Genomic DNA, 27,065 nt, shown 5'->3' with positions numbered 1-27,065 from the left:
AGGCCCAGCCAGGTCAGAGAGCTTGCCTGGAACAGAGAGAGCTGAGGGACTGCCCTCCAGACCCCCATTCCCCTGATGCCCCTCATCCTCACCTCACCCCGTCACTGTCCCTTTTCCCCTCACCCCGTCTCTCCCCTCCCCTCACCCTGTCTCTCCCCTCCCCTCACCCTGTCTCTCCTCCTCCTCCCCCCATCTCTCTCCCCTCACCCCGTCTCTCTCCCCTCACCCCTGCCTCTCTCCCCACTCACCCCTGCCTCTCTCCCTCCCCTCCCCGCCTCTCTCTCCCCTCCCTCACCGTCTCTCTCCCCCACCCTGTCTCTCTCCCTCCCTCCCCTGCCTCTCTCCCCTCCCTCACCCCGTCTCTCTCCCCTCCCTCACCCTCTCTCCCCTCCTCACCCTGTCTCTCCCCACCCTCACCCTGTCTCTCCCCACCCCTCACCCTGTCTCTCCCCTCCCTCACCCCGTCTCTCTCCCCCTCACCCCATCTCTCTCCTCCCCTCACCCCGTCTCTCCCTCCCTCACCATCTCTCTCCCCCCATCTCTCTCCCCTCCCTCACCCCCGTCTCTCTCCCTCCCCCCGTCTCTCTCCCCTCCCTCGCCTGCCTCTCTCCCCTCCCCTCGCCCCGCCTCTCTCCCCTCCCTCACCCCATCTCTCTCCTCCCCTCATCCCATCTCTCTCCTCCCCTCATCCCCATCTCTCTCCTCTTCTCACCACTCCCCCATTTCATTTCCTTTTTAGATAAACATGATATTCTGTCTCTGGCCATCCAATTTCTTTCCAGCTCCCCAGAGCACAAACACCCCTGTCCAAGAACAACCCCCCACCCAGACATGCCCCGCCCCACGTGCCAGCCACCCCAGTGGGCACAGAAGGAGAGGTGCGGACAGGGTCTCCCTGAGCCCAGCCCGCCTCGTGTGGGTGCGAGAGGAGGTGGGGTGTCCTCACACTGCCCCCATGCTCTCCCCAGCCTCTTTCCCACCATGCCCCGGCACAACTTCCACAAGGTCGCCCCCCTGGTGAAGTCTCTGTGCACCAAGTACGGTATCGAGTACCAGGAGAAGCCACTGCTGAGGGCTCTGCTGGACATCATCAAGTAAGAGGGGGGAGTCCGCGGTTGCTGGGGTCCCTGGGGCACGGGGACGACTGAGAAGCACATAGCTGGAACCGCCCATGGTGGAGACCACGCAGTGGCCATGCCAAGAGGGGCCAAGCCCTGCTGACACAGGTGCCCCCACCAGGCCACATCCCTTACTAGGAATGGCCTGGCTTCTCTCTGGACTGGATGAGGACCTGCCCTTTGTCCTCCATAGGGGGTCCCTTGTGGAGCCCTGATCTAGCAGCCCTGCAGGCCCTGGAAGCTGTGGCCACCCCTGGTTGAGAGCTGAGAGGAAGCACCAAGCCCCCAGCGTGGCCTGCCCAGCCCGCCCTCCCCTCCTGGTCCCTGACTGTCCCCACCCCTCTCTCTTCCCAGGTCCCTGAAGAAGTCTGGGGAGCTGTGGCTGGACGCCTACCTCCACAAATGAAGCCGCAGCTCTTGGGGCACCCAGGGGGAAGGGGGAGCAGGCGGGCGTGATGGCCCAGGGAGGGGGGGTTTGTTCTGAGGGGTATCCGTGAGGCTGGGGCTCACAGACCTCAGTTTTGGTCTTTCTGTTGTTTTCTCTCCTTTTCCCCTTCACTTCTCCCTCCAGCCCCCTCTCTGTCTGCCTGGCTTCTCCCTGCCGCCTCCCAGCCCCTTCCCCCAGGAGCAGAGAGAGAGGAGACTCCATCCCTCCTCCACCCTCTGCCAGACCAGAGGTCCACAGAAGTGGCCTGTGACCTCCCTGGCAGCCCGGCCTCCAGGCCTCACTCGTCCCCCTTTTCTCCCTCAGATGCTCTTGAGGTCCGTGGGGCTGGGTCCTGTCCTACTCGGGCAAGATGGCTCCCTGAGCCTGCAGGCCTGGCTCGACCCTTTGACGGCCACACACCGTCCACCCTTTCGTGGGAGGGTGTCCTTCCCACCGCTAGATCGGTACTTGGGCCTCCCCGCGGGTGGCACCTTCTCTTCAGATGTCCAGGGCCACAGCCCCGATTCCAGGCTTCCTTTGCCTGCAGTGCAGCCAGCTCAGAACTCGGGGCCCTGAGAAGTGACCTCCTCGCCCCGCTGGAGCCCACTGACCCAGGGCTTCTGCAGTTCCATCCCCCCCACCTTCCACCGTCTTCCCGAAGCCAGAGCCAGTGACCTTGGGTCCAAGCGAGCAGTCCTGGAGGTGGGCTCAGCAGAAGCAATGACCAGGTCGGGGGGTCAGCTGGCCTGCAGGCTCAGCCCTGTCCCCCCCCCCCCCCCCCCGTTCTGCTGTTGGTTCTGGTTGGAAGGCCCAGGATTCTGGAGCAATCGGACCCTTCTCTGAAGTGCTCTGTTACCTGCCAGGCAGTGCCAGCCGGTCCCTGGTCACTTGGCCTGAGCAATCTTGGGACCTACAGGCTGCAGGAGGGCGCTGGAGGGCTCCTCACAGCCCCTCCCCATGTCAGGGCTGCCAGCGGATGTCCTTTCTCACTGTCTTCCGCTCTCTCGTGTCTTTTACTGTTTTTTAACCTTTTGCTACAGGATACTTTGTGACTGGGGTGGCAGCGGGGCTGGGCCTTGTGACAATCTGCCTTTTACCACCTGCCCCTCGCAGCCTCCCTCAGGCCCTGGCGGTGGGCTGAGCTGGGCTCACTCACTGAGGCCACGGTGGCCCTGACTGTCAGGAGGGCAATGGGGGCAGAGAGGGAGGGAGTCTCAGAGGAGGTGACGCTGAGGAGCGGGGGGATTAGGGGGGCCCTGATGAGGGCCAAGTGGGAACTGGGATAAGGAGGAATTTGGGGCTGAGGGGAGTGGAAAGTGAGAGGGGAGGGAGGGGAGCCCGCCGCCACTGGCAGGGTGCAGAGCTGCCGCATTCCGCATTCCAGGATCTAACCCACTAATCACTATTTAGCTTCAGGGGAGGGCGGGGCAGGAATGAACTCAGAGTGGGCGCCTTTGGGGGAGGGCTTCTAGCCCCCCCCCGGCTCTGGCCAGCTGGGAGGGACCAGCATCTAGTGGACAGACCTTCGGGTTGCCGTGGCAACATGGGCCCTCCAGCTGAGAACACACCGCCGGCTGAGGAGCTGCTGTCTCTCCCCAGAGGCAGAATGGATCCATAGGGAACTGATCTTAATTTTTATCTTGTTGTTCCCCCATCGCTCCATTTTTTGGAAATAAAAGAAGTGATTTTATTCTCACTGCCTTGATCAGCGGATGGCCTCGTGCTTCTGCATGCTCATGCCGGGCGGGTGTTGGGATGGAGGAAGGGGCTTCACAGCGGGAGCAGGGGTCTGGGCACCAGGGAGGAGGCTGGCGTGGGCATGGGTAGCCCTTTCCCTCTGTCCTCTCCCTGCCTAGGGTCACCCACCCTGATCCCTCTGCTGCCTCTGCTCATGAGAGAACGGCCTCTCCCCTTGCCTGAAGTGTGCTCCAGGCCAGGAATTTTGGGCAAATGACCCAGATAGATGGGCCCTCCTTCCTCCTCCTGGGGACTCAGCAGCTCACGCAAACCCAGCTCCATGACGCCACTGGAGCCAGGTGAGGCTTTCCGGAAGGTCTCTGGAGGGCAGCGGGAGGGGCGGGCAAAGGCCACCTTCCTGATATCTTCATTCCCCACGTCTCTCCCCATCTTCATCCCGGGACCAGCTGTCTGCCCATAGCCTCACGTCAACTGGCTTCTGCCAGACTCCCCTCTGGTCAGGAGGCTGAGACCAGAGGGGACAGGACTGGCCTGAGGCCACCGGGTGACAGCAGCTGGATCAGGGCATGACACGGGATCCCTGCTCCTCACCCAGCCCTCCACCTGCCCATCTCCTTCACCCCCTGCCAGGGAAGGGCTGTTTCCCAGACCAAGGCATCCCCCGCCCCATCATGCCAGATGTCAGACTGCTCCCAAGAGGCCCAACGGCTGGCCAGAGCAGGTGGAGACAGTGAGAGAATTAGTCCCTGCGGAGGAGATAAGAGCTCACCCATGTGCGGTCGCCAGCCCGATAAAAGGGTATCAGCTTGGTGGGTGGCATGGGCGTGTGCAGGACACCAGGCCTAGAGGAGGGGCTGACAGAGCAGCCTGGACATTGTGTGGACCTGGAGCCCCAGAGGCAGTCAGCGGCCTGACAAGTTCTTTGGGCATCCAGCAGGACACTCAGAACCTCTTGGCCCATTGGGAGGAGACAGGAGGACTTTGGTGAGAAGGGGCAGGCAGAGGTGGCAGCCACCTGGGCTGGGCTCAGAGTGACCACCACTGCTCAGGTGACACAGTGCCTTGAGCCAATCAAGACTCCTCAGCTGTCTCAGCTGCACCATCCCCAGAGAGGTGGAAAGGTGTGCCCTCTGGACAGGACGCAGCCTCTCAAAGAGCCCTTGGTCTCATGTCTGAGATGGATCCTAGGGGGCACCCACAACCATCTATGAAGAAACAGGCCTCAGTAGGGAAGGCGGGCCCCAGGTGTGGAAGTCCAGTGTTCTTACGTTTCTAACCAGACTGGCCCACACATAAGCAAAACCAGCGGCCACCTAGCATGCTAGGTTTAAAGCTCTGTCTCCACTGTCCTCCGCCATCATAAATACGTTTCTCTGAGTTTTGAAGGCCTTGAGGTCTTCCAAATCATCTGGTTCAAGAGCCAGTATCCAGGAGAATGAGCGACAGGCACCCGGAGCTTGGAAAGGGCCACGGAGCCTGAGGCAGCCAGGTGCTCCAGGACACGTGGGGGAGGCTGTGCGGGGTCCTGTCACAAAGGAGTCTGTCACCCCCCACCAGCCACTCCCAACATTACAGCAGGGCTGGCTTCTGCGAATCTCCTTTTCCATCTGCCCCAGGCCACCCCATGGGACACGCCGGAAATGCTTGTTGATTGAACGAATGAATAAACCAGTCATGGCTTCTCGGAAGTTTTGTTTTTCCTCTGAGCCCAACACTGTGCAGACCATAAAGCAGGGACACAGGGTTTCTCAGAGGCTCCCCCAAGACCCTCCCTCCTCCATTTTATAAACCCTGCCCAAGCTCCCTAAATTTTTGTTCCCTGCCTGCATAAGAAACCTACAGAGAAGGGGGAACTCAGCTCAGGAGGGATGGTGACCTGTCCCCAGTGGCTCTAGCATGGGAGACAGAGTGGGACAACGGCAAAGATGACCCACCCTTGTGAAGGATTGCAGGCAATAAGGAGAGATCTAGCGGGGGGTGGGGGTGGGGTGGGGCTGCTTGAGGCCAGAGGGCCTCCCCTAGGGTCCTCAAGCAAGTTACTAGGCAACTACCAGTTTGCAGACGGGAGGGCGCACTCCCCGCGGCCACCACCAGGGGCAGCACGGAGCACGGCCTGCCCCACAATGGTGCAGTTACTCCGGGCGCCCCTGGGTGGCGCTGCAGGTCCAGCGTTCCTGCTGGGTGGCGACGCGCTGCCCCGGAGACCAGTGTTAACATCTCCCTGATAAGCGCCTCAGAGCCTCTGCAGGAAATGCACCGCCCGCCCGCCCAGGGCTTCCACAGCGGCCGCAGGAAGGGGGACTAACAGCTGTGCAGGGACCCTGAATGTGGGGCCTACTCTAGACATAAAAGAGTTTGCTGTGAAGGCAGGAAGTACCTTGCAAGGGGGAAAGAGGCTCAGAGACAGCCAAGCGTTTATCCCAGGTCAAGGCAGGTGGTGGCCCCAGGGCGTTGGACTGTGTGCATAAATTTTTTTTTTTAGGATTGGCTTTTTTTTTTTATTCTTTTTTTATTGAGGTCATACTGGCTTTTAACAGTGTGTACATTTCAGGTGTACATTATTATATTTCAGTTTATAGACTGCATCGTTTTCCCCATCAATAGTCTCGTTTTTATCCGTCACCACACATATGTGCCCCTTTACCCCTTTCACCCTCCCCCCACCTCCTTCTCCTCTGGTAACCACTAATCTTCTCCTTATCTATGTTTGTTTATCTCCCATTTCTGAGCCCTGTTGCTCGGCTCTATGCAAAGAGCCTTCCACACAGCATCCCTTTTATCTTCCATTACCCTAGGAGGTCACACACCCTCTCAGTGAGGTTGAATAACTTCCCCAAGATGATACAGCCTTGAGTCCTGGCAGAGGCAGGACACGCCCCCTGGTCTGCCAGACTCCACAGAAGAGGGGATGGGAGCTGTGTGGAGTGGACCGGGGTGGGGCTGGGGGGGGCCTGGGGAGGATGGAGCCAGAATTGCCGCAGTATTTGTGCCCCTTCCTGAAGGGGACCCAGTTCAGGGCAATAGAAACCCTGACAAAGAGTGGGGAGGGGGCAATCCTGCAGCTGGTGGGGAGACTTCAGCTCCCTCTCCAGAAACGTCCTCAGAGAAACCCTAGCTCTGCATTTCAAGTTTTTTTTTTTTCAAGCTGCTGACACTTCTTAAATGAAACCTTCAGCTCAGCCTGGAGCTGGTGAAGTGCATGGGTGCTGGGAGCGGGGTGTCCAGCCTCCCAGCTCTCCCTTCTTCCCACCTTCTAGAAGCCCCAAGAAGCAACTCAAAGCTCTCCCCAGAACTGTCCGAAAACCATAGGCCCAGGCCAACCACACACACTTTCCAGATGAGGAAGGGCAGCGCCCTGCCCAAGGATACTGGCCGGCCATGGTGAGCCCCCGGATGCCACTCCCAGACTCCAGGGACAGAAACGGGCATTTCCCAGAGGTCCAGCTTATTCACTGCAGCAACTGCAGGCAAGCGCCTGGCCCCAGGCGGGCACAGCGGAGATGCAGTGTCACCTCCTGTGGGCCACTGAGCGCAGTCAGGCCACGCCCCCACCCGCGTGGTGCCAAGTGCAATACCGAGATCGGCAGGTGGTCCCCTGCCTGTGGCCCCCTGAGGCCCCTCATCACGGAGGCTGCTGGAGGAAGCTAACGCGGGGCCGGGACATACGGGCTTCCCTCTCCTGCGCTCTGGGGGCGCCTGCCGACACAGCCCTCAGCCCTGGGCCCTCATCTGCTGACCAGCCCCTGTCCTACAGTGCAGAGAAGTAAAGTGAGGTGAACCCAGCGTGACCTACCCAGGCTGCTGGTTAGTGGGTAAGAACAGGAAGAGACCAGGCCCTTGGGCAGATCCGAGCCCGGGCAGCTGCCAGCTCCCGGACCCAGAGAGGAGGGGACTCCAAAAGCCACCATCCTCCCCTGCCCCCAACACCCTGAGGACCCAAGGGCCTGAACTCTTGGGTAGTCTGGGGCAGACTCCAGCTTCAAAATTCATGCACATTCAGTACTCTACTCCATGATATATCTGGGTTTGTTTTTATATAAAAATAACTGTTTTCCCTACATTTTGCTCTAGGAAAACATGCCATGCTCACCGTGTGGCTTTATGTACCATCCCCCAGCCCTGGTCCTGTTGGACCGAGAACCGCGGCCTTAGGGCTGCCGAGCAGACAGGCGAGGGGACCGAGGAGAAGACAGCAGGATGAAGAGGGTAGCAGGGCCCCCCAGGCAGGAGGGTGGGGGGTGTCGTTGAGCCTGCCTGGGCTGGCTTGGTGGTTGCGGGACCCTGGGTGTGCCTTCACTGGTGGAGGTAGGCTTCCAGCCAGACGTTGCCAGACTTCTTCAGGGACCTGGGAGGCGGGGCCGGGGTGGGTGCTGGGGACTCAATTGCAAGATACAACCCCCTCCTCCCAAGATGATGAGAGTGAGTAGAAATATCCCCACTCCCCTGGGTGTCCCTTTCCCCTGGGGCAGGCAGCTGGGCAGGGCTGGATTGGGAGATGAGGCCACACTCTCATTAACTAGAGTGTTATCTAGACCCCGGTGGGGGAGGGGGAGGGGAACAGCCAAGGCCAAGTCCAGGCAAGAGCCAGGGTGGGCCTGTCCCTCCTTCACCCACTCTCTCTCTATTGCCTCCTGCTGGGCCCTGAGACCCAGAGATTTGTAAGGCATGGACCCTGCCCACCAGGAGCCCGATGTCAGGCAGAAGAGCCAGAAATATCAATGACTTGCGAGGAAACCCTGTCCCAGGCATTCTAATGGGCCATGCCGAGGGGCAGGGGCTCGGAGGATTGGGCAGGGAAGGGTCATGCAGGAGTTCAAATGCCAGTACAAAAGGAAGGGCACCCCAGTAAAGGGAACAGCATGTGCCAAGGCACAGAGGTAGAAGAGCTCTGGCTGGGGAATCTGCCTCTGTTCCCCACCGCCAAGGCTACCACTGGGGCCGAGCCCCATCCTCCCTCGCCTGGACAGCTGCAGGACCGTCCAATCTTGCCCCATCAGTGCATTCCTGCAGTCAGAGCATCTTTCCAAAATCTAAGTCCTGCGTGTCCCTCCTCTGCTCTGTGGCTCCCACACACCAGCAGGCTCCTGCCTCAGGGCCTTTGCACTGCCATTTCCTTGACCAAAACATTCTTCCCCCAGACGTCTCCGTGGCCAGCCCTCTCCCCTCCTTCCGGTCTCTGCTCACATGTCACCTTCTCACCCCCGGCCCTGCCACCCTATTAAAAATTACAACCCCTGTCCGGCACTCCCCAGCTCCTCTCCTGCCCCTACCCATAGGTGTAGTGGTTTTATTTCGTTATTTTTTTTTGCCAAAGCCCTTCTCCTGTCTCACATTTTCTGCAAGTTACTTGTTATTTTAACTGCTTGTTTTCCGTTTCCCCTGCTAGGACATCAGCTCTGTTTTGCTCACTGGTGTATTCATAGGACCTAGGACAGGGCCTGGGCCCAGTGGTTGCTCCCTAAGCCCTGGCTGCATGAGAGCATGCTGGGAAGGGAGGGAGGGAGGGCACAGGCTGAGGACAGAGAGCTGGTAGGAAAGGCCTCGAATGCCAGCTCTTAGAGAGGGACCCATGTGGGCTCAGAGAGCGGTGCTCAGGAGGGGGTTAACGGGGATAGGGTGGGCAGGGCCCCGAGGGAGCCACCGTGAGTCACTCACCCCACGATGTCCACCAGGGCGGTGAGTAAGGGCTTCACCTCGTAGCTGAGGCCGTGCTTGGCGCATAGAGCCTTGACTAGTGGGGCTACCCTGCGGTAGTTGTGTCTTGGCATCGTGGGGAAGAGGCTGCGGGGGAGAGCGTGCGCTGGCACCTGGGGTGGGGGGTGCCAGAGGGAGCCCCGCCCACCCATCACCACCTGGGCCCCCAGGGCGTCTTGGCTTCCCCCGGGAACAGGAACGACTGGACAGAGAAGCTCCTGGCCAGCCCCTGGGCTCAGGCCTCACTCCCCCGCCATGACCCCCCCAGGCCTGTACTCACTGGTGCTCAATCTGGAAGTTGAGGTGCCCGCTGAACCAGTCGAGGAAGAGCGAGGGCTCCACGTTGCAGGTGGCTGCCAGCTGCCAGGAGCGGACAGGGCAGAGGTGAGGGAGGCTGGCATGGAGCCCTGATCCCGTGGTATCCCCTGAACCTGGCGGCCCCGTTAGGGGCTCTATCCCTCCCAGCTGGGACCCCACCCCCACCCAGGATGTACTCTGCCCAGCCCCACCCCTGCTGCCCACCTGCGAGCTGGTCCAGTCGCGGTGCTTCTCATGGCCGATCTCCTTGGGGATGTGGTTCATCTGCGTGATCCACACGAACCAGTGGCTCTCCAGGACCCTGCGGGGAGGCTCAGGCACTGCCCCACGTCCAGCTCACCACTGAGGCCAGACCTGGGCCTCAGCTTCCCCAAATGGACAATGGGATTGCAGTAAGCCCTCCCCTGCTGGTGAGTGGAGCAGGGTTCACTGCCAGGCTGAGCCCCGAGCCGCCCTGCTCATGGAGGCAGACACCCACAGGGCCACTTGCCAGTCAGGCCGCTTCCCCAGACCCGCCGCCCCTGGGCTCCCGTTCCTCTCGTGTTAGATTCCTCAACAAGCCAGGGAGGCGGCCCTGCTGTCCCATTCTGCAGACGGGGAAACGGAGGCTCTGAGGATGGAGGGCTGCGGTCAGGGCCCCCTGCTGCCTGTGTGTGACCTCCCCACTCCCTGCCCTTCCGAATCTGGCCTTACCTGACAACCACATAGAGGATCGCCGCCCCAGGAACGCCATAGAAGGGGATGTAGGACAAGAAGAAGCGGAAGTAGAAGCTGGCGGCCCAGAGCAAGTCCTGCAGAGGAGGGTGGAGGAAGGCAGAGGCCGCGAGGCAGCTGGAGGGGGGCTGGGGTCATCCACCCCTTCTGCTTGATGTGCCTCGGGGCCCCGGACAGGCCACCGCCCCTGTCTGGGCCTCAAGGTAAAGGGACTGGGTCCTTGCCTGCCAGCCTCGCAGGGCCGAGCATGGAGGTGAGATGGGGGAGCCCCTGCCTGGGAGACAAATGTCCAGCAGAGTCGGCCCAGTGGATCTTCCCCGAGGGAGGAGAGCCCCCATGGTGCCCTGCTCACACTTGCTGGCTCGCTGCACGTACACGCGCACACACACACACACGTGTACCACACCATCACGTGCACACGCGCACACCTGTTCGCATTGGTGGACAGCGCTGCGCCCTGAAGCCCCACCTCCCGCCACCACCACTGTATTCCCCGGGGGACCTGAGCAGGGCCCCCACTCACCGCCCACTGCAGGCACACCAGCATGTATGCCAGATTTTCCACCTCAAAGTTCACCAGGGTGAGGAGCGGCGGGCCGACTGCAAGTGGGGGCATGAGAGGGCTCAGGAGGAGGGCCGGGGCACGGAGCAGGGGGAGTGGGGGGTAGTGAGTGGGGCTCTGTTCCTCTGGGGACGCCAGTGGGACTTGGTGCTGGTCCTATCTAGCTGATGACCCCTCATCATCCACGTTCTTCCCTCGGCGCTGAGCCTCCCCAGGCTGGCCCTCACCCCACTGCCTCCTCTGTCCCCTCTGCAGGTGGGAACTAGCCCTACTCGTCCCCACCCTTTAATCTTCACCCCGTTGGCCCCAACAATGGCCTAAATGCTCTAGGGCTCTGGACTGCCCTGACTTGAGGGCTGGAAGGAATTCTGACTGGGAGGTGGGAAGGTTCCAGTGGAGCTGGGACAGCCCCTGGCCAGAAGGCACCCCAGGCAGAGGCCTGGCGGTGCGAGAGAGCACGGGCTGAGGGCTGGGGCGCCCAGAGCAGAGGCTGGGAGAGCTTGGAGGCGCCCTGCGGAGGGAGGGTTAACAAGGCTGCCCCTTCCTCGGGAGGTGGCTGGAAGCTGTCCAGTGATGGCGGGGTGTGGCGTGGCCAGCGCAGGCTCAGGCATGGTCCCCGCCCCAGCCAGGCCCCCACCCCAGGAGGACAAATGGACACTCACTCAGGAAGAAGTACAGGTGCTGGTGGTTGTAGGGTAAGTATCTGCGCTTCTTCTTGCCATACTGTGGAGACAGGCGGCAGCTGGGGAGAGCAGCTCTCCGGGCCCTCCTCCCTCCAGGCAGGGTCAGGGGGCCAAGGGGCAAAGGCAACGAGGCCCATTGTCCCCAGCAGGCTGGGAAGTGGGGAGGGGTTACCTCTGGGGCAGGGGCTCAGCCTGGAGCTAGAGTGGGGAACTTGGTCAGGGACTGGGGCTGGGCCACAGTGAGGGCTCAGTGGTTACCAGTCCCCCCTCAGCTGCAGGCCCAACCTGAACGTGTCCATGTCCCCACCACGTACCTCAATGGATGATTCTCCCAGGAGGAAGATGGGAGCCACGGTCACATCTGGGTCTTTGTGGAAGATGTTGGGCTTGGCGTGATGCTGGAAATGGCGGAAGTTCCACCAGTGGGCAGAGAAGCCCTGTAGGCAATGAGGGGGCGCTCTCAGGGGTGGAGCCAGGCCGTGTCCACAACTCCATGGGTGGACCCAGCACAGCACCCCAACTCAGACCCGGCTGCCTACCACCCACCCCCGCCCTCACCTTCAGCTGCCCCATCACAAACTGCTGGGCCAGGTGGTTCCACCGGGACTTCCGGAAGACCGAGGTGTGGCCCAGGTCGTGCTGCAGACACCAGGACTGAGCCTGGAGAGAAAGGCAGGGTCAGGGGCTTTGGTACCTTGCCTCTGGCCATGGAGGAGGGTGCTGGCACCTGGGGGCCCAGCCCTGGAGCCCCAATGAGCCCTTCTAGCTCGCGGGGCATGCCCACAGCTAATATTCCGTTTTTAGACCCTTGTGGGCCAGCCGTCTCTTTTTACAGACAGGGACAACTGCGTTTTGGGAGGTCTAGGGGCTTGCAAGTCTGCCACGGAGCTGTGGGACAGCGGCCTTCTGGCTCCTCGCCCGGTGCTCGCTCAGGGTTTATTAAATAAGGAGCTTCCTCAAGCTCATTTAAAATGCAGCCTGACCCACAGATCCACACTTTATGGGGCTACTGGCTGCTCATTCATTCATTCAGCAAACATGTCCAGAGTGTGTGTGCTGGCCCCATGTCTGAGGACAGTTTGGTGGCTGTGCTGGGGTCACCTGGGAGACAGCGAGGATGAGGGCGGCGAGGGTGCTGGGCACCCAGCCGGGGCCCAGGAGGTAGACGATGAGCCAGGAGAGCACCTCCATGGCCAGGATGTGGCCCAGCAGGAAGGCGAAGAAGGTGGGCTTGGCCTCAAACAGCTTCATCTCCTCAGCTGCTCGGCGCAGGGCTCGGAAGTCCTCGATCAGCTGGGCCTGCCATGGCGGAGGGGCGGGTCAGCCGAGGAAGCGAGGCCCGGGTCATCCCCAGAAGCCCTCCAGAGCTTCCAAGGGGTGTGGCCAAAGGGATGAGGGACGAGAGCCCCCAGCCTGGGGTGTGAGCTGGGGTATGAGCTGGCTGTGGCTAAGGCTCCCCCGACAAAAGGTGTGGGGTACGTCCAGAAGAAGAGAAACCTGGAGCAGGGAAAACCCTTAGAGCTCAGCTCATCAAAATCCTCCTTGTAGATGGGGATGTTGGGCCCAGAGCACAGAAGGGGTTGGGCTGGGGACCCACAGCAAGTGCTGGCCCAGCCAGATCTGGGGCCCTGGGCTCCTCAGGTGCCCTACAACTCTGCCTACAACTGCCTGCCCAGGAAGGGAGGGCAAACCCAGCCTTACTCCCAGATCCCCTTGGGCTAATGCAGATGGAGCTGCTCCTGGCAATGTCCCCCATCCCCTCCAGCCTCCCACTGGGGGCTCAGCCTTCACCAGGGCCCGGCTCACATTCTGGGGTCCATCCTGGCTGGGCTCCTCTGGTGCCAGCTCTCCGATCAGCAGGGGCTGCAGGAACTTGCGTACAAAATCGAGGTCCTGGTGGAAGGCACGGAAGGCATCCTGAAGGAGAGCAGACAGTCAGGTGCACAGACAGACAGTTGGAGCAACACCCACAGGCAGCAGGCAGAGACAAGGTGGAAGGACTGTTGATGGAAGGGCAGAGCAGACAGACAGACGACGGAGAGTCAGCTGGCTGTTCAGTGGTCAGAGGAAGAGGACCACTTGGGTCAGCCTTACCCATGAGCTGGGATTTGATCTCAGCTCTATCTTCGGGGAAGTCCATGCCCTCCCAGGATACAGCCATCACACAGCCCTGCCTCAGTCCCTGGAAACCTCAAAGTGGCTCCTGCCCTGCCCCCCAGCCCAGCCATGAACTCCGTGGAGCAGCTGGTTAAGGGGCCGGAGCCGGGGGGGGCTCTGGAGCCAGCCTGCCGGAGATGGAACTGAGCCACCACTTATGAGCTGAGCCTTGAAGCCATAGACGAGCTCACACCCCCTCTCCATTCCGTATTTTCTCGTCAGGAAATCTGGAACCACAAATGCTCATCTCCTGGGGCTGCTGGGAGGGCTGAGTGAGGGCAGGTGGAGTACTTCGAAGGGGCCTGGCCTCCATCAAGCACTCCACAGCCGAGCTCTGATCTGAGCCCACTGGCCTGAAGCATCCTCCTCCTGGGTCCACTCAGATTTAGTGCCTGTGGGCGTGGCGTAGGAGAGTGGAACGTGCCCTGCCAGTTAAGTCCTGGCCAGCCCGAGGCTGGGCAACAGGAGGGGCTGGCAGCCTCCTTCCACCCCAGAGCCACAGTGGGAATGGGGGCAGCAGAATGTTCCAGATCAGGAAGGGAGTGGAGCAGGGCTGGGTCTGCTCCTTAAGCCCTTGCTGAGGAGGCGGCAGTGGGTGGTGGAGATGGGGGTTGGGGGGAGGTCCCTCAGAGGACACCCCAGGAATCCTTCCCTCCCCGCCTCCCCAGTGGGAAGATAAAGCAAGGTCTCGTGCCCAACACTACGATGCGCCTTCCCCTCCTCCCCCTGGCGCTCCTTGTGGGAGGCCAGTGGGGAAGTGCTCTCAGTAGGATCCCCATTTTATAGATGAGGAAACTGAGGCACACAACTCTAAACATGGCACATCCAACTCCCGTTGCACAGCAGAGCCCAACTCGAGGACAGATGCCCCCGGGAAGCTGCCCCTGTCCCCCCAGCACCCCCGGTGTCCCTGGTGACGGGCCGGCACACATGTTAGGGCTTCCTCCACCCAGTACCCTTGGCCTCACAGGTGTCACGGACCCAGTGGTGGCCCCAAAGCAGCCAGGCCCTCTACCACTGAGCTCTGGCTCTTCCTAGCTGTTTCATCAGAAACCCATAGCGGCTTGGGACCTTCGGGAAGAAACGGGGAGGGCTGCCAGCAAGCTTAGGCCGCCAGCATCCCCACCTCTGCACACTGCGTTCCTGCCCAGTGCCACAGGAGGGAGCCAGGCACTGCAGCTCCCCTGGGAAGGGGCCTGGGTGGGTGGGGACATTGCAGAAAACGCCTACCGAGTCCAGAGAGGTCACACTTCATGGGGAGTGGCCATTAGGCAGTGGGGCTTTCAGGGCAGCCAGCGTGGTGGGCGGAAGCAGAGTGTGGGCTCTGGAGCCAGGTCGTCTGGCTCATGGCCAGCCCCCCTCCACAGCCCCACCCTCACTCCAGAGCCTGCCCCTCCCCAGCTCCCACCTGGACACAAACCCCACCATCCACACCCAAGGATGAAGGCCCTGCCCTTCGCGGGCCCCAAGAAGGTCCCTTACATCACCCCTATTCAGCTTCAGTCTCCGTCTGTGAAATGAGCTAACATTCAACCCGCCTCTTAAGGCTGTTGTCTGAAGACCACATTGAATAAACCTTAATGGCTCCTGCTGGTGCACCTGCGCCCACAGCCTCTCTTGCCCTCTGCCCTGGCCACGCCTGCCCTTCAGGGCCCTGGTGAATGGCCCCCTCTTCTGAATGGCCTCCCCTGGCAGAGCCAGGTGCCCATCATCTCTTCCCTTAGCCCCCTGCTCTTCTCCTGGGAGACTCTGCCTTCCCCTTTCCCATTAGGATCCTTTTCTTTTCTTTTCTTTTGGTGAGGAAGATTGGCCCTGAGCTGACATCCATTGCCAATCTTCCTCTTTTTGCTGAGCAAGATTAGCCCTGAGCTAACATCCATGTCCATCTTCCTCTATTGTGTATGTGGGACACCACCACAGCAGGGCTTGACGAACGGTGCGTAGGTCCACGCCCAGGATTCAAACCTGCAAACTCTGGGACGCCGAAGCGAAGCGTGTGAACCCAACCACTATGCCACCAGGCCAGCCCCAAGGATCTTTTTCAATCTATGTCAGATTCCCCGGCTTCCCTGCTCTGCCCTCCAAGGCCCCCTTAGAATAAAATCAAAGTCCTGCTTCCAAGGACACAGAAGCCTAGCAGGAGCTTCCTGCTACCTCTGGATCTCACTGCCTGCCCCTCTCCCACTGCTCTGCTCCAGCCACAGATAGCATTGGTGTTCTTTGAATGCATGGGGCGGGGTACGGTCCCACCTCTGAGCCTTTGCTCTAGCTGTTCCCTCTGCCAAGGAACTCCCTCGTTGCAAATGTTTTGATCACAGCTCCATCTTCAGAGGTTAGAAGAGAGTTTGGCGTATAGGAGATGCTCATTGAATATCGGCTGCTGGGTTTAATGATTCATTCATTGAAGAGTGAATGAATGGAATCAGCAGCTAAGGCACAGGGTTGCCTGTGGTTAAGAGCACAGGCTGTGGATTCAAATCCCAGACCTGCCACTTAATTTCCAGTCTCTCTGAGCCTCAGTTTTCTCATCTGTAAAGTGGGAATAACCATGGTAGGACCTGCTTCATAGGGGAATCTTGAGGATTAAAAGAGAATCTATGAATCAAGTGCCGAATTTGGAGCCCAGCGCGTAGTGGGAGCTGGGCGCCCGGCCCTGGTAGACTTCTGCCCAGCGGCGGCTGGGCCTCGCCCCTCCCTGGCTGGCTCCTCTAGTCTCAGGCCGCCTCTGACTCTTAGACAGACCTGGCCCAGGGCCCAGAGCAGTCTCCCCAGGGTACCCGGCTTTGTATCCCAGGATGGCCACAGGCTGACTTCACGGCACAGGAACTCTGGGAATTTCCTGGCAGGAAGGCTTCTGTTGCCTGGACATGAGAACAGCTGATGGGCGGCCAGCGCTGGTGAGAGGTGGCTGCGGGAACACAGCCCTGCCAGACGGCTGCCCCAGCCCCACCTGTGCTCCAGGGCCTGGGATGGGGCGCCTGTGGTCTGGGCTGGACCACATGGGGCAGTGGGCTGGTCCAATCCCTGGTCTGCCCTGTGGACAAAGACTGGGGGCCCCCACCCCCAGCCACCTCATAACCCCTTTGGCCTGAACAGACCAGGTATTTCTGGCAACACTAGCCCAGTGTGTGGGGCCTTGAGGAAGCTAAGCGATGGCCTAATGCAGCTCCTTCCTGTTACAGACACGGATAGAACCAGACAAGGTCACCCAGCAAAGGAGTGGCTAGGCCATGGCTGTTCACTGCACTCTACAGTTTGTGGGGCACATTTACACTTATCAGCCAGCAACATATACTGACCAAGAACCACCACATGGCAGCCCAGGGGCCATGGAGTTAAGAAGGCACAGTCCTGCCCTCAGTTGGCTCACTGTCTCACTCAGCTGTCCCCACTTTACAGATGAGGAAACAAGGCTCAGAGGAGTGACATGCCTGGTTCAAGGTCACTCAGGGCCTCCAATGGCAGAGCCAGGACCCAGCTCCAGGGAGCAGACAGATTGTCTTTTGGAAATGGGAAATAGACCTTATTGGTGATGAATCAACGAGAAAACTGTCAGCTGGAGGTCTCAGGGTCGAGAGCTAACTGTATGATGGGGTTCCCACAGGGGAGGGCCCCCAGCACAGGCCTGGGCACCAAGCAGGAAAAAGCGATTAATAAATGCTCTTTGTGGTCCTTCCTCTCATCTGCCTCCATCCTGTCCTACAGGTCAGAGGTTGAAAAAGGCCAGAGCGGGCACCCATGGGATCCTCGAGGGGTGGCCGGGGCTTAGTCAGGCTGAGGGGGGAGGGGCTGTGGCACCTCATACCCCCCATATCCTGGCAGAAATACACGCACATACAACCACGCACACAAACGCATGCAGTGTTCACACACAAACAGGTCACACGCACATTAGCCCACGGTCAGCTTCAACTCCGTGGCCACCGCCCGGCGCCTCATCACCTACAGACAAGGCTTCTGTCAGTTTCTAGAGTTTCAGGAGGCTTCTGACCCTAACCCCTCAGCTTCCTGGGGTAGAAGTGGGGAAGAGAGACTTTTCCCTAAGAGTCCTGCGAAGATTGCCCAACCCATGGGAGAAGGCAGAGGGCAGAGAGCAGGCGGCTCTGCTGGCAACAGGGACACTGACCCTCCTGGGACAGGACACAATCTCTTCTGCTGCCTAAAGTTCTGCCTGTTAGGGATTCATCCCCTGGAATCCTTAAGACATTCCTGGTATCCAGTGGGGCCAACCTAGAATTTTGCATGGGCAAAGACAGAGCATCCTGGAGATGCTATAATAGCAACTCCTATTCTCCTGATGGGGGACTGCAGGACAGGGGCAGTGAAGGAGTGTCATCTTCTCGGCCACTGGACTCCAGCCAGATGGTCCCACTGGACCAGGCCACATGCCTCCTTGGCCAAGACAGGTCTAGACATGAGCTGGGAAGGCGAAGTTGGGGTCCCCAGGGGCCAACCTGTCCTGGGGTGACTGTGCTTCCTGAGGAGGCCCACCCAGCCTGGCTAGCAAAGTTCTCTCACGTGTAGCTGCCAGCCCAAGAGAGGTGAGTCACTGCTCGTCGGGGCCATTTACAGCAGCTCTTGGGAAAGCCACAGACCTCTGGGCCCTGCCCAAGCTTCGCTGCCCAGCTCCCAGCCTCTGAAGGCACATCTCTGCATCCCTTGGGGACCTCGCCCTACCTCTGGCACCCAGCAAACATCCGGCTTGAGGGACCTGGTCTGGGGACTCAGAACTGAGAGGAGGAACCTCAGAGCAGCAGGAAGGGCCCTCACCTAGGGCAGGCTCTTTCCACCAGGACACACCCACCTCTGAGACACCCTCCCTGCAGCACAGCCCTGCTCCAGCCCAGCCCTGGTCCAAGGCCCAGTGTGCGGTCCTCCATGCAGGGACGCGGCCTCCTTACCCCACATCAGGCCCTGGCTAGTCCGTCCCAACTCTGGGTCCCTGGCCTGGAGGTCAAAGGTCAGCGAGAGGAGAAAGTATGCCAAGACCCCGCAGGTGGAGCAGGGCAAAGCGCCCACGACCAGGCCCCAGCGCGCGCCAGGCTCCACCCCGCCAGCGGTGGGCTTCCTTACCGTGGCGTCCTCCGCGCCGTGGTGGCCGATGAGGCGGCTGCCCCCCGGGTGCCGCTGTGCCCAGCGGCTGATGTCGTAGACGCGACGCTCGATGACCAGCCACTTGTCGCCCGGCAGGTTGTGCGAGCGGATCTGCTCCCAGCGGAAGGTGGGCAGCGGCGCCCCCAGCTGCGCGGGCCCCTCGCGCGGCCCCGGCCCCCCGCCGGCCTCCCCGACGCCGCCCATGGCCGCGGGCAGAAGTCTCCGGGAACCCGGGACCCCTCCGAGGGCCGAGCGAGGCACCGAGGGGCGCGAAGTCGCCTTCCCGGGGGCTGCCTCCGCCGCCGCGGCTGCTCCGCGGCCCCGCCCTGCCGCTGCGGCCGCCGTACGAGCGTGCGCCTGCCCGGCTCCCGGCGCCGGGAACTTTTCCCTTCCTTATAACCGCGCTGACAGCGCGGCCTCGCCGCCCTCCCTCGTCCCGGCCCCCGCCGGCCGGCCCCGCGCCCGCTCCAATCCCGGCGCAGCGCCTCGGCCTCCATTGGCTGCGCCGCGCTCCGGCCGCCGGGGAGGGCGGTGTCGGGGGGCGCGCGACCCGCCCGCGGGCGCCACGGCCACCGCGACCGGCCCTGCCGCGGGCGCAATCCGTTCTCGGGCTCCCGGCTGGGCCGGGCAGGGGTGGGAGCCGGGGGCGGGAGGGGGACAGAAAACCCACAGCTGGCGGCCGCCGGCGCCTCGGGGGCCCAGGTCTGCGCCCCGGGCCTGGAACAACAGTCTGCGAATAATGGGCTTCCAGGCGCGCTCCTGGCACGTTAAATTCCGAGCGCGGAGAGATGGGACACTACCTCCGGGTGATTGTAAACAGCTTTCAAACAATGGGCCCCCAGCGTCTGCGCAAGGAGGGCCCCCTCGGAGCTGAGGGACTGGCCAGGTCCCCCGGGGGGCCACGCAGGGCGGGCTGTGCAGGATTGGGGACGCCGAGGGGTGGCCACTGGGGCAGAAGGGGAGCAGGGGTGCCGGAATCCGTAGCAGGGCGCTGTCACCAGGTGCTGGCTGCGTGGCTTGCTTGTAAGAGCTCCCTCTCATATTCTACTTAAATAAATTCAAGTCCTTTTGGGAGTGTAGCTTGCTCCCCCAATTACTTTGTATTTTTTGGAGATAAAGATATCTGTTCTTACAAGTTAAGAGTTCACACCCAACACGACATGAATTCAGGCCGTGGTTATGTTGCAGGGCAGTGGGTGTCAAACACGAGGATGCAACAGAATCACCCAGGGCTTGGTGAGACAGGCTGCTGGGTTCACCCGCCCCCCAGCCCCCCCCCCCCCCCGGAGTGGGATTCAGCAGGCTTGGTGTCGGGGCGGAGAATTGCATTTCCAACATGTTTCCAGGTGATGCTGAGGTGGTGATGCTGATGTGCTGGTTTGGGGAAGACACTTGGAGAACCCTAAGTATATTTCTCTATGTTAACATTTTATCTTGGTTTAACAATTTGTAGGAAAAGTCATTGTAGCTACTATTTGTGGGACAGGTGGGCCAGGGGCTGAAGAAAGGCTGAGAGGGCCTCTGGGTTGTCCTTGGTACCAGAAGCACGTGCATTCAGTTGCCAGGACAACCGGTAAGGCCCTGCCCTTACCTCTCTCCCAGCTGCCTGAGCCCTCTCCACTGAGGCATCCTCAAACCCCCTTCCCAAGTATGTGTGGGGGGAGAGCGGGGGGGGGGGGGCGGCGCTGAGGACTGTAGCTGGCAGCTGAGGCCAGAGGTGACTGCAGATACCCTGCCCCCACCATGTTCACACCTGGGCACAAGGATGGAGGAGGCAGCCTCTTGGAGGAAATGAACCTCCTGCACCCAAATCCAGCCCCTCCACCGGGGGCACGGCCCTCACCCTGTCTTCTGCAGCCCTCAGTGGTCAGAGGCTAACCCCTGGCCCCTTCCCTGGTCCCTAGCCTCGTCTCAGCTCATGTGTGAGGCAGTGGGGGCTTGAGGTGGGTTAGAACCCTCACTTGCCCCAGCTGATCCCAGAGAGAGGAGGAAGATGAAGGCCTGCACAGAGTCCCCCAGGAGGTAAAGCAGGGACAGGTCTGGGGGTCATGCTCCCCACCTCCAGCCACTTCATCCCAGCAAGAGGTGGAAGAGTGTCAAGCCCTCCTGTCACCTGGAGCTGTGTTCTTGTAAAGCCTGAACAGTGCCTCCTGCCCGCAGCCAAAACAACAGCTTCTAACATGATTTCTCTGCAGGCCTTGGGGCCTTACATAGGTCACCTCACCCCTCCGGGCTTCAACCCAGTGGATCTTACAACTCTCCTGGAGTCAGGGGGCCTGGGGGAACTCAGGATTACATTGTTCCCAACCCCTGTCAGGGAGGCCTCTCAGACCATTTGGAAAGGGACAGGCACCGCTTGACATTCCTGAGCTGCCATCGGGCCACAGGTTTAGGCAGGGAGAGAAGGAAACTAGACAAAAGGCAAGGGAGGGTCTGGACAGCTGGAGCATTTTTTGGGGGAAGGGGGGCGCTTGAGGTTTGAGGGGAGCTCCTCAAACCACTTGAATACAGCCCCTGTCCCAGCCTCTGCTGGGCTTCTCCCCACCACAAGCTGACACACAAGCCTCCTGTTGGGCACACTGAAGACTCCACCCCCTGTGGAGCTGCCAGCCACTGTCCTGGAGCCAAGCGGTGCTTGCGCAGGCCGGCAGGCCTCCTCGGGCAAGCTGCAGAGGTGCAGCAGTGGCCCAGTCCAGCAAATTTGTGAAAGGCTCTGGGCCTTCCAGAAAGAGCAGTCACAAAGGCACAAAGAGCAGCAACCCAGGCATTTGTTCTGCAGCAAACATACAAAGGGGACTCAAGTTAAAACTGTATGATCTGGCTTTGAGTTAAAGCTCACCACGCTACAAGCTTGGTTATCAGGCCCTGGACACAATTCTTCTATGGAGAAGGGGGTCTGTGGGGGGGCAGGGAGGGGGTGGCACAGAATGATTCAAGAACTGTGGCCCTACCAGACTCTCCCTGTAGACATCACCGTGACGGCACAGGAGAGCTCCTTAGAAGGCTCCTCAGGAAAAAGAAGCTGTGTACAGATGGCCAATAAGCACATGAAAAGATGCTCAACGTCATTGATCATCAGAGAAATGCAAATCAAAACCACAATGAGATATCACCTCACAGCCGTTAGGATGGCTATTATCTAAAAACACCAACATAACGAGTGTTGGCAAGGATGTGGAGAAATTGGAACCCTTGTGCACTGTTAGTGGGATTGTAAAATGGTGCAGCTGGTATGGAAGACAGTATGGAGGAGACTCAAAAAATTAAAAATAGAACTACCATATGATCCAGCAACCCACCTCTGGGTATATATCCAAAGGAACTGGAAGCAGAATCTCAGAGAGAGATCTGCACTCCCATGTTCATTGCAGCATTATTCACTATAGCCAAAAGGTAGAAGCAACCCAAATGTCCATCAGCAGATGGATGGATGAACAAAATGTGGTCCATCCATACAATGGCACATTATCCAGCCTTAAAAAGGAAGGAAATTCTGTTGTATGCTACAGCATGGATGAACCTTGGGGACATTATGCTAAGTGAGATAAGCCAGACACATAAAGACAAATACTGCATGATTCCACTTATATCGAGTATCTAAAGTCGTCAAATTTATAGAAACAAAATGTAGAATGGCGGTTGCCAGGGGTCGGGGAGGGGAGTGGTACAATGGGTACAGAGTTTCAGATTAGCAAGATGAAAAAGTTCTGGAGATCTGTTTCACAACAACGTGAATATACTTGACACTACTGAACTGTACATTAAAAAATGGTTAAGGTGGTAAGTTTTACGTATTTTTTTACCATACTTTTTAAACAATTAAAAAACGAAGGGGGTACACTGCAAAGGTCATTTAGTCCAATCTTCCCAACTCACAGATGAGAATACTGAGGCCCACAGAGGAGTGACTTGTCCAAACGCACAGCCATGGCTGCCATAATCAGGACAGGCTTGGCAGATTGTAAATGTGGCCCAGCAGGGTGCTTCGTGAGGCCAATGTGGGGCTTGGTTCAGGCTCGATGGCTGTGGTCCGTGCTAGCTTTTAAGAGACGGCCACACGAGCCAGGGGCACACAGAGAGGTCTGAGTGGGTTATCTAGAAAATTCACTTAAGGGGAACAACTCCTGTGTGGCTATGTCAGCTAACCCTCCCCTCCTAACTCCAAGAGCTGAAGCTCTGAGCCCCTCCAGAGAGCCCCCTCCCCCGAGCCTGCAGGGCAGGGGTGGGGGCAGCTGTAACAAAGTAAAAATGTGGGAAACAGACCCAGATACCAATGAGCCACCGCCTGAGCCTCAGTTCCTCTCTCTCTGGAAAACAAAGGAAGAGCGCAGTTCAGTGCCAGGCACGTCGCAGGCGTTTAGTAGAAGGAGCCTGGGTGCTGGTTTAATACTATGGGCTCTGGAGCTGGGCTCATTCTTTCCTATCCTGGGGCCACCATTTCCTCTGTGTGACCAATCGGTGGCTCAGTCGATTCATCTGCAAAATGGGGAAAATTGTACCTCCCAGGATTGCTGTGAGGATTAAGTGAATTAGTTCATTTAAAGGGCTTGGAACCAGGCCTGGGACGTAGTAAGTACTCAGATACTAGCTCCTGTTGGGAGATACTGGGGCCAGAGTGTGTGTGTCCCTTGGTCCCTCTCATGCACCCCTTGCTATCTCAGCTATTGTTTGCTCATGATGGCTCCACCTGGGCCTAACAACGGGAAGTATTATAGCAGGGGCAGGCAGAGGAGGCTGGGGTGTGGCACTCTCTGGCAGGGCTCTGAAATGTTGCCTGGTGTCTCCTTGGCCCTGGGCCAAGGGCACAGAAGCTGGGGGCAGGGATGGGCAGCTCCAGGGCCCAGACCTTCATTCTCCTTTGTTCCCCAGCTGACCCAGGATTGACTGAGAGTAGGACAGAAAGAGACTGGGATGTAGGAGAGGATGTTGGGGTCACCCTATGCAACATGGCAGCACACGCCCATCCCTGACACCCCCCCATCACCCTCCTTGCTTGACTGCCTCTAGCTGAGACCCTGGACTGTTACCTGTACATTGTTTTTACAGCCAGTCTCCCTCCTGAGATTCTCAGCGCGGGCACAGGTACCCTCAGCACCAGGGACAGTGTGGCATACAGAAGTGGCTGGCATTTGTTGAGTGAATGAATGGATATCTGTGACAGGAGGCCTAACTAGCGAACATTGGAGGGGGCGGGGAGATAGGGAGGGGATTCAAATCACAGATGGAGCAGGGCAAGGGGGGATCTGGGAGGCAGGAGACCAAGAGCAGAGGGCTGCTGGATACAGAGGGTGACAGGGTGGGGGCCTTGACATAGAGTCCTGGCCAGCCCACAGCCAGCCTGACCTATCAGCTGAGTGGCCCTGAGGCCTCAGGCCAATAGGGAAGTCCCCTTGAGGTATCACCAGCCCCAGCAGACACTGACCCAGAAGTTATGTCCCCGCCCCCTGGAAGGACACCCACTGGCCTGGACCTACACCCTACAGTGGGGAGGAGATTATGCACCACAAGACACCTCCCCAGGTTCACCCTGGGTTCTCAGGGGCCCACCTTCTTTTGCCTGTGACTACTGTCTGGCTAAGAACCCATCTGAGACCAGGGCTGGGAAAGCCAGAGCTGCCACAGTCCGTGCCTGTGCTGCTGGCAGACATCACTAATCAATCCTGCCACAGTCCTGCAAGCGCCAGGCAGCCTCGATGCTTTGACTCTGAGCTCCAGGCTTCCGCTAGACTGAGGCAGGGAGACTGAGGAGGATCTGCCCGAGGCCGCCCACGAGGCAGTGGCAGAGCCAGCCTCAGCACGCGCAGAGGAAGCAGGGCTCAGCCCCCAACAACCCAGCCCCACGGAACGCTGGGGAGGACTCGGGGGTGTTCCCTCCAGCAACCCCTTTGGGATTTGGGTTTAATCCCAAGCACGAGGGCGGGCAAAGAAAGGATTTGGTTTCATTCCTTCAGATGCCCAAGCCTTGGCGGAGCCCCAGGGCACAGGAGTGAAGGCGTGTGGCTGCCCAGCCTCTACTGACAAAGCCTTCCTTTATTAAATAGAGATCGCGCTACATTCCACTCAAAGGAGGAAATCGGAGGTGGTGAGGGATGTGTGCAGGCTGAGTCCTGAGTGGGCTGTGAGGGGTGAGGAGGGGCCCGGGTCCTGCCCACCCCACCCCGGTCCTGCGCACCGGGCTCGGCCACCTCAGCCCCCGTTGTCTGAATGGCCTAAAAACAGGCATGGGGGCGTCCTGAGGCCCTGTGTTTGGCTTTTCTAGAAAAGTGTCCCAATCCTTCCAGCGGTGGGGGGTGGGGAGCAGGGCCCCTGGAGCACAGGGCTCAGATCAGGGAGGGGAAGGTCAGGAGGGAGGGCGGGAGGAGGGCCCTGATCCATCCCAAGAACGCTTTGGGGCAGTTCTCCAGCAGGTACAGGGTGGAGTGGAAGACAGCCCTGGGGCCCTGCCAGCCCCCACTAGCCCGGTTGCCCTGTGGGCACCTGGGACAGAAGTCCCATTGGGGCAGTCCGACTGGGAAGCCACCTGGGAACAGGGTGAAGGATGGCCACAAGGGGGCGCTGGGGGCCCAGGGCTTGGGAACTGGGGTGGTGGATACCCTGCAGATCCGGCCATGCAGGATGGTCCCTTTCTGAGGACAAGGCAGCAACAAGGCACCTGCAGGCAGCAGCTCCTGGGACCGGGGAGGGGTGCTGGCTGTCCCAGGTGTCCCCTCCCAAGGGCTGAGCCCCTGAGTACGGCTCCAAGCTCCTTGGTCTTTGGTGCTTTCTTGAAAGTCTCCTGGTGGCTGGAGTACCACTGGGGCAGAGAAGGGTCACCTCATGAGGTCCTGTCTGTCCTGGGATGGACATTTGGTGCCGGCTTAGTGCTGCTCCATGGCCTGGCCATTTGTCCCTCTGTTCAGCTTCTGGCTCACGGCTGGCTCCAGGACCCTGCCTTGCTGTCTGTCTGTCTGTCTGCCCTGGGGCAGGTGTTGGGTCCAGCTCAGAGCCCCCTCTAGGCCCGGGCCATGCCCTAGGCCTCCTGGGGGAAGAAGCCGAGCTTCGCCAGTGACATCTCCTTCCGCAGCCTCATGATCTCCCAGAACATCGGCTCCGCTGCAGGCAGAGAGAGGGTAGACAGCTTGGTGACAGCTCAGGGTCACCTCAGGCAGACGGCCTGGCCCCCTCTGCTGGCCTTGGGCTCCCCAGTCCCCCAGGACAGATGACCTCAGTGAGTGGCTGGACCTCTCTGAGCTTCTACCCTGAGGCCTTGCAAACTGTTGAGTGCTAAACACCCTTGAGGGATGAGAACCGCCTTGAAAGAGGTGACGGTCATCCCAAGAGGCCGACACAGACATGCATGTGCGCACTGCCACATGATGGACAGGCTACAAATGCTTTCCACCACCATCTCGCTGGGGTCTCACAGTGACCCTGAGCAGTGGGCGGGGCCCCAGCGTCAGTCCACGGACCTGGGAGGATGCAGCCCTTCAGGGCCCCTCCCCTGGCCTGGCCTTGGCCTTCCAGGGAGAAATGACCCCCAAGCTGGGGAGGAGAGGCTCAGATTCCAAACTGGTTTGGAAGAAGACTCATCAAGGAACAGTTTGGTGGAGCAGCGGGAAGCTAGGCCTTGCAGAATGGGGGGAAGGGAGACAACGGTTGGATGGCAGACCTGCCAGGTGAGGGCACAGTGGGAGGCAGTGAGCCAGCCAGGTGACCCTGAGGAGGCCACACAGGGAGGGGAGGAGATTCACAGGGGAGACCCCATTGTGCAGGGCCTTGAATGCCGGGCCAGTAACAGCAATGCTGTCCCTACAGGCCCCAGGGGCTGGAGAGGTTTCTGGGTGGGAGAAAGCAGTGGACCCAGGGACGCAGCAGGCGTCAGGCTAGCTTTCCTGGTGAGGCGGGCCCAGGAGGCTCTTTCTGCAGCTCATCTCTCCATGGAACTCAGCACCAGGAGGTCCACCCACCACCTACCCCCTGGCAGAGTCCTCCCTCGAATCGCCACAGCAAAGCACACGGGTTGGCCCGGCCGCTGCTGGCCCGCCCCCTCCCGGGCGCCACTCCCCCGCTGGCCACCAGGGGGCACTCACCATCCTGCCGCACGAGGCCCTGCTGGATGTAGCGGATGTAGGTGAAGAAGTTGCACACTGCCGTGATCTGTGGGCACAAGGGGGGGGGTCTGATCAGAGACCAGAGCGGGCAGCCCCACGTCCCATCAGAGCCTGATACCGCTCTCTGAGTCAGACGGGGCTGGGGCTGGGCTCTAAAGTTATAATCAATGACAGCAATATATTGCTATTCTTAATAAAAAATAGTGGCAACTGATATTGAATCAAGTACAATGTCCAATGAGGCAGACCTGCTTAGCATTCCCATTTGACACGTGGGGAAAATAGACGCCCCAAGAACGAAGCCACCTGACAACAATTGGGGAGGTCATAGAGCTGATAAGCGGCCGCACAGGAAGACGAAACCAGGCAGCCGGCTCTCGAATCCACGCTCATCCCGAGGGCCGGCTTGCTGTGGATGTGGGAGGCCCCGGATTAGCCAGGTACTGTCTGTCATGCCAGGGAAGGCGAGGGGATCAGAAGCTGCTCAGTCGGCTGCCCTGGGTCCCCATG

The 27,065-nt window shown here is 59.9% G+C and overlaps 3 protein-coding genes across 8 annotated transcripts in view; 1 reads left to right on the top strand and 2 right to left on the bottom strand.

The window, feature by feature from the left end:
- FADS2 (fatty acid desaturase 2) overlaps window positions 1-3,250 on the top strand; it is a 35,373-nt gene extending 32,123 nt beyond the window's left edge. The window contains exons 11-12 of one of the 2 annotated variants that reach the window (XM_004437465.3): window positions 969-1,094; window positions 1,473-3,250. In XM_004437465.3, coding sequence (XP_004437522.1) covers window positions 969-1,094; window positions 1,473-1,524 — 178 coding nt within the window. In that variant the 3' untranslated portion in view covers window positions 1,525-3,250. The remainder of the gene's footprint in view (window positions 1-968; window positions 1,095-1,472) is intronic. The other variant, XM_087422809.1, reaches the window with a different exon arrangement.
- Window positions 3,251-5,444: 2,194 nt separating this feature from the next.
- On the bottom strand, window positions 5,445-18,847 carry FADS3 (fatty acid desaturase 3). Its single transcript, XM_087422800.1, has 12 exons — window positions 18,445-18,847; window positions 13,021-13,131; window positions 12,316-12,513; window positions 11,773-11,874; window positions 11,529-11,651; window positions 11,194-11,254; window positions 10,493-10,569; window positions 9,949-10,046; window positions 9,460-9,556; window positions 9,218-9,297; window positions 8,899-9,024; window positions 5,445-7,588 (listed from the first exon to the last, which is right to left on the bottom strand). The coding sequence occupies exons 1-12, from the start codon at window positions 18,667-18,669 to the stop codon at window positions 7,537-7,539; spliced, it is 1,350 nt and encodes a 449-aa protein (XP_087278926.1). The 5' UTR covers window positions 18,670-18,847; the 3' UTR covers window positions 5,445-7,536.
- A 5,630-nt stretch (window positions 18,848-24,477) lies between these two features.
- The window catches only part of RAB3IL1 (RAB3A interacting protein like 1), a 45,849-nt gene continuing 43,261 nt past the window's right edge, over window positions 24,478-27,065 (bottom strand). For all 5 annotated transcript variants that reach the window (XM_087422795.1, XM_087422797.1, XM_087422796.1 and 2 more), the window contains 2 exons: window positions 26,535-26,601; window positions 24,478-25,557 (listed from right to left, as the gene is read on the bottom strand). In XM_087422795.1, the coding sequence (XP_087278921.1) occupies window positions 25,475-25,557; window positions 26,535-26,601 (150 nt within the window). In that variant the 3' untranslated portion in view covers window positions 24,478-25,474. The remainder of the gene's footprint in view (window positions 25,558-26,534; window positions 26,602-27,065) is intronic.

The sequence above is a fragment of the Ceratotherium simum genome, chromosome 34, assembly GCF_057802395.1.
Source record: "Ceratotherium simum simum isolate JZ-2026a chromosome 34, ASM5780239v1, whole genome shotgun sequence".
NCBI classification, from domain to species: domain Eukaryota; kingdom Metazoa; phylum Chordata; class Mammalia; order Perissodactyla; family Rhinocerotidae; genus Ceratotherium; species Ceratotherium simum.
This window is presented reverse-complemented; position numbering and strand designations above follow the sequence as displayed.

Bases quoted from the DNA above. Each gene is read 5' to 3' on its own strand.
- FADS3 (XM_087422800.1), bottom strand. From the start codon at position 18,669: ATGGGCGGCGTCGGGGAGGCCGGCGGGGGGCCGGGGCCGCGCGAGGGG. The intron at 9,025-9,217 runs GTGAGTACAGGC...TCTCCCCCGCAG, and splicing joins AACTTCCAGATTGAGCACCA to CCTCTTCCCCACGATGCCAA. The intron at 7,589-8,898 runs GTGAGTGACTCA...CCCGCCTCCCAG, and splicing joins GCCCTGGTGGACATCGTGGG to GTCCCTGAAGAAGTCTGGCA.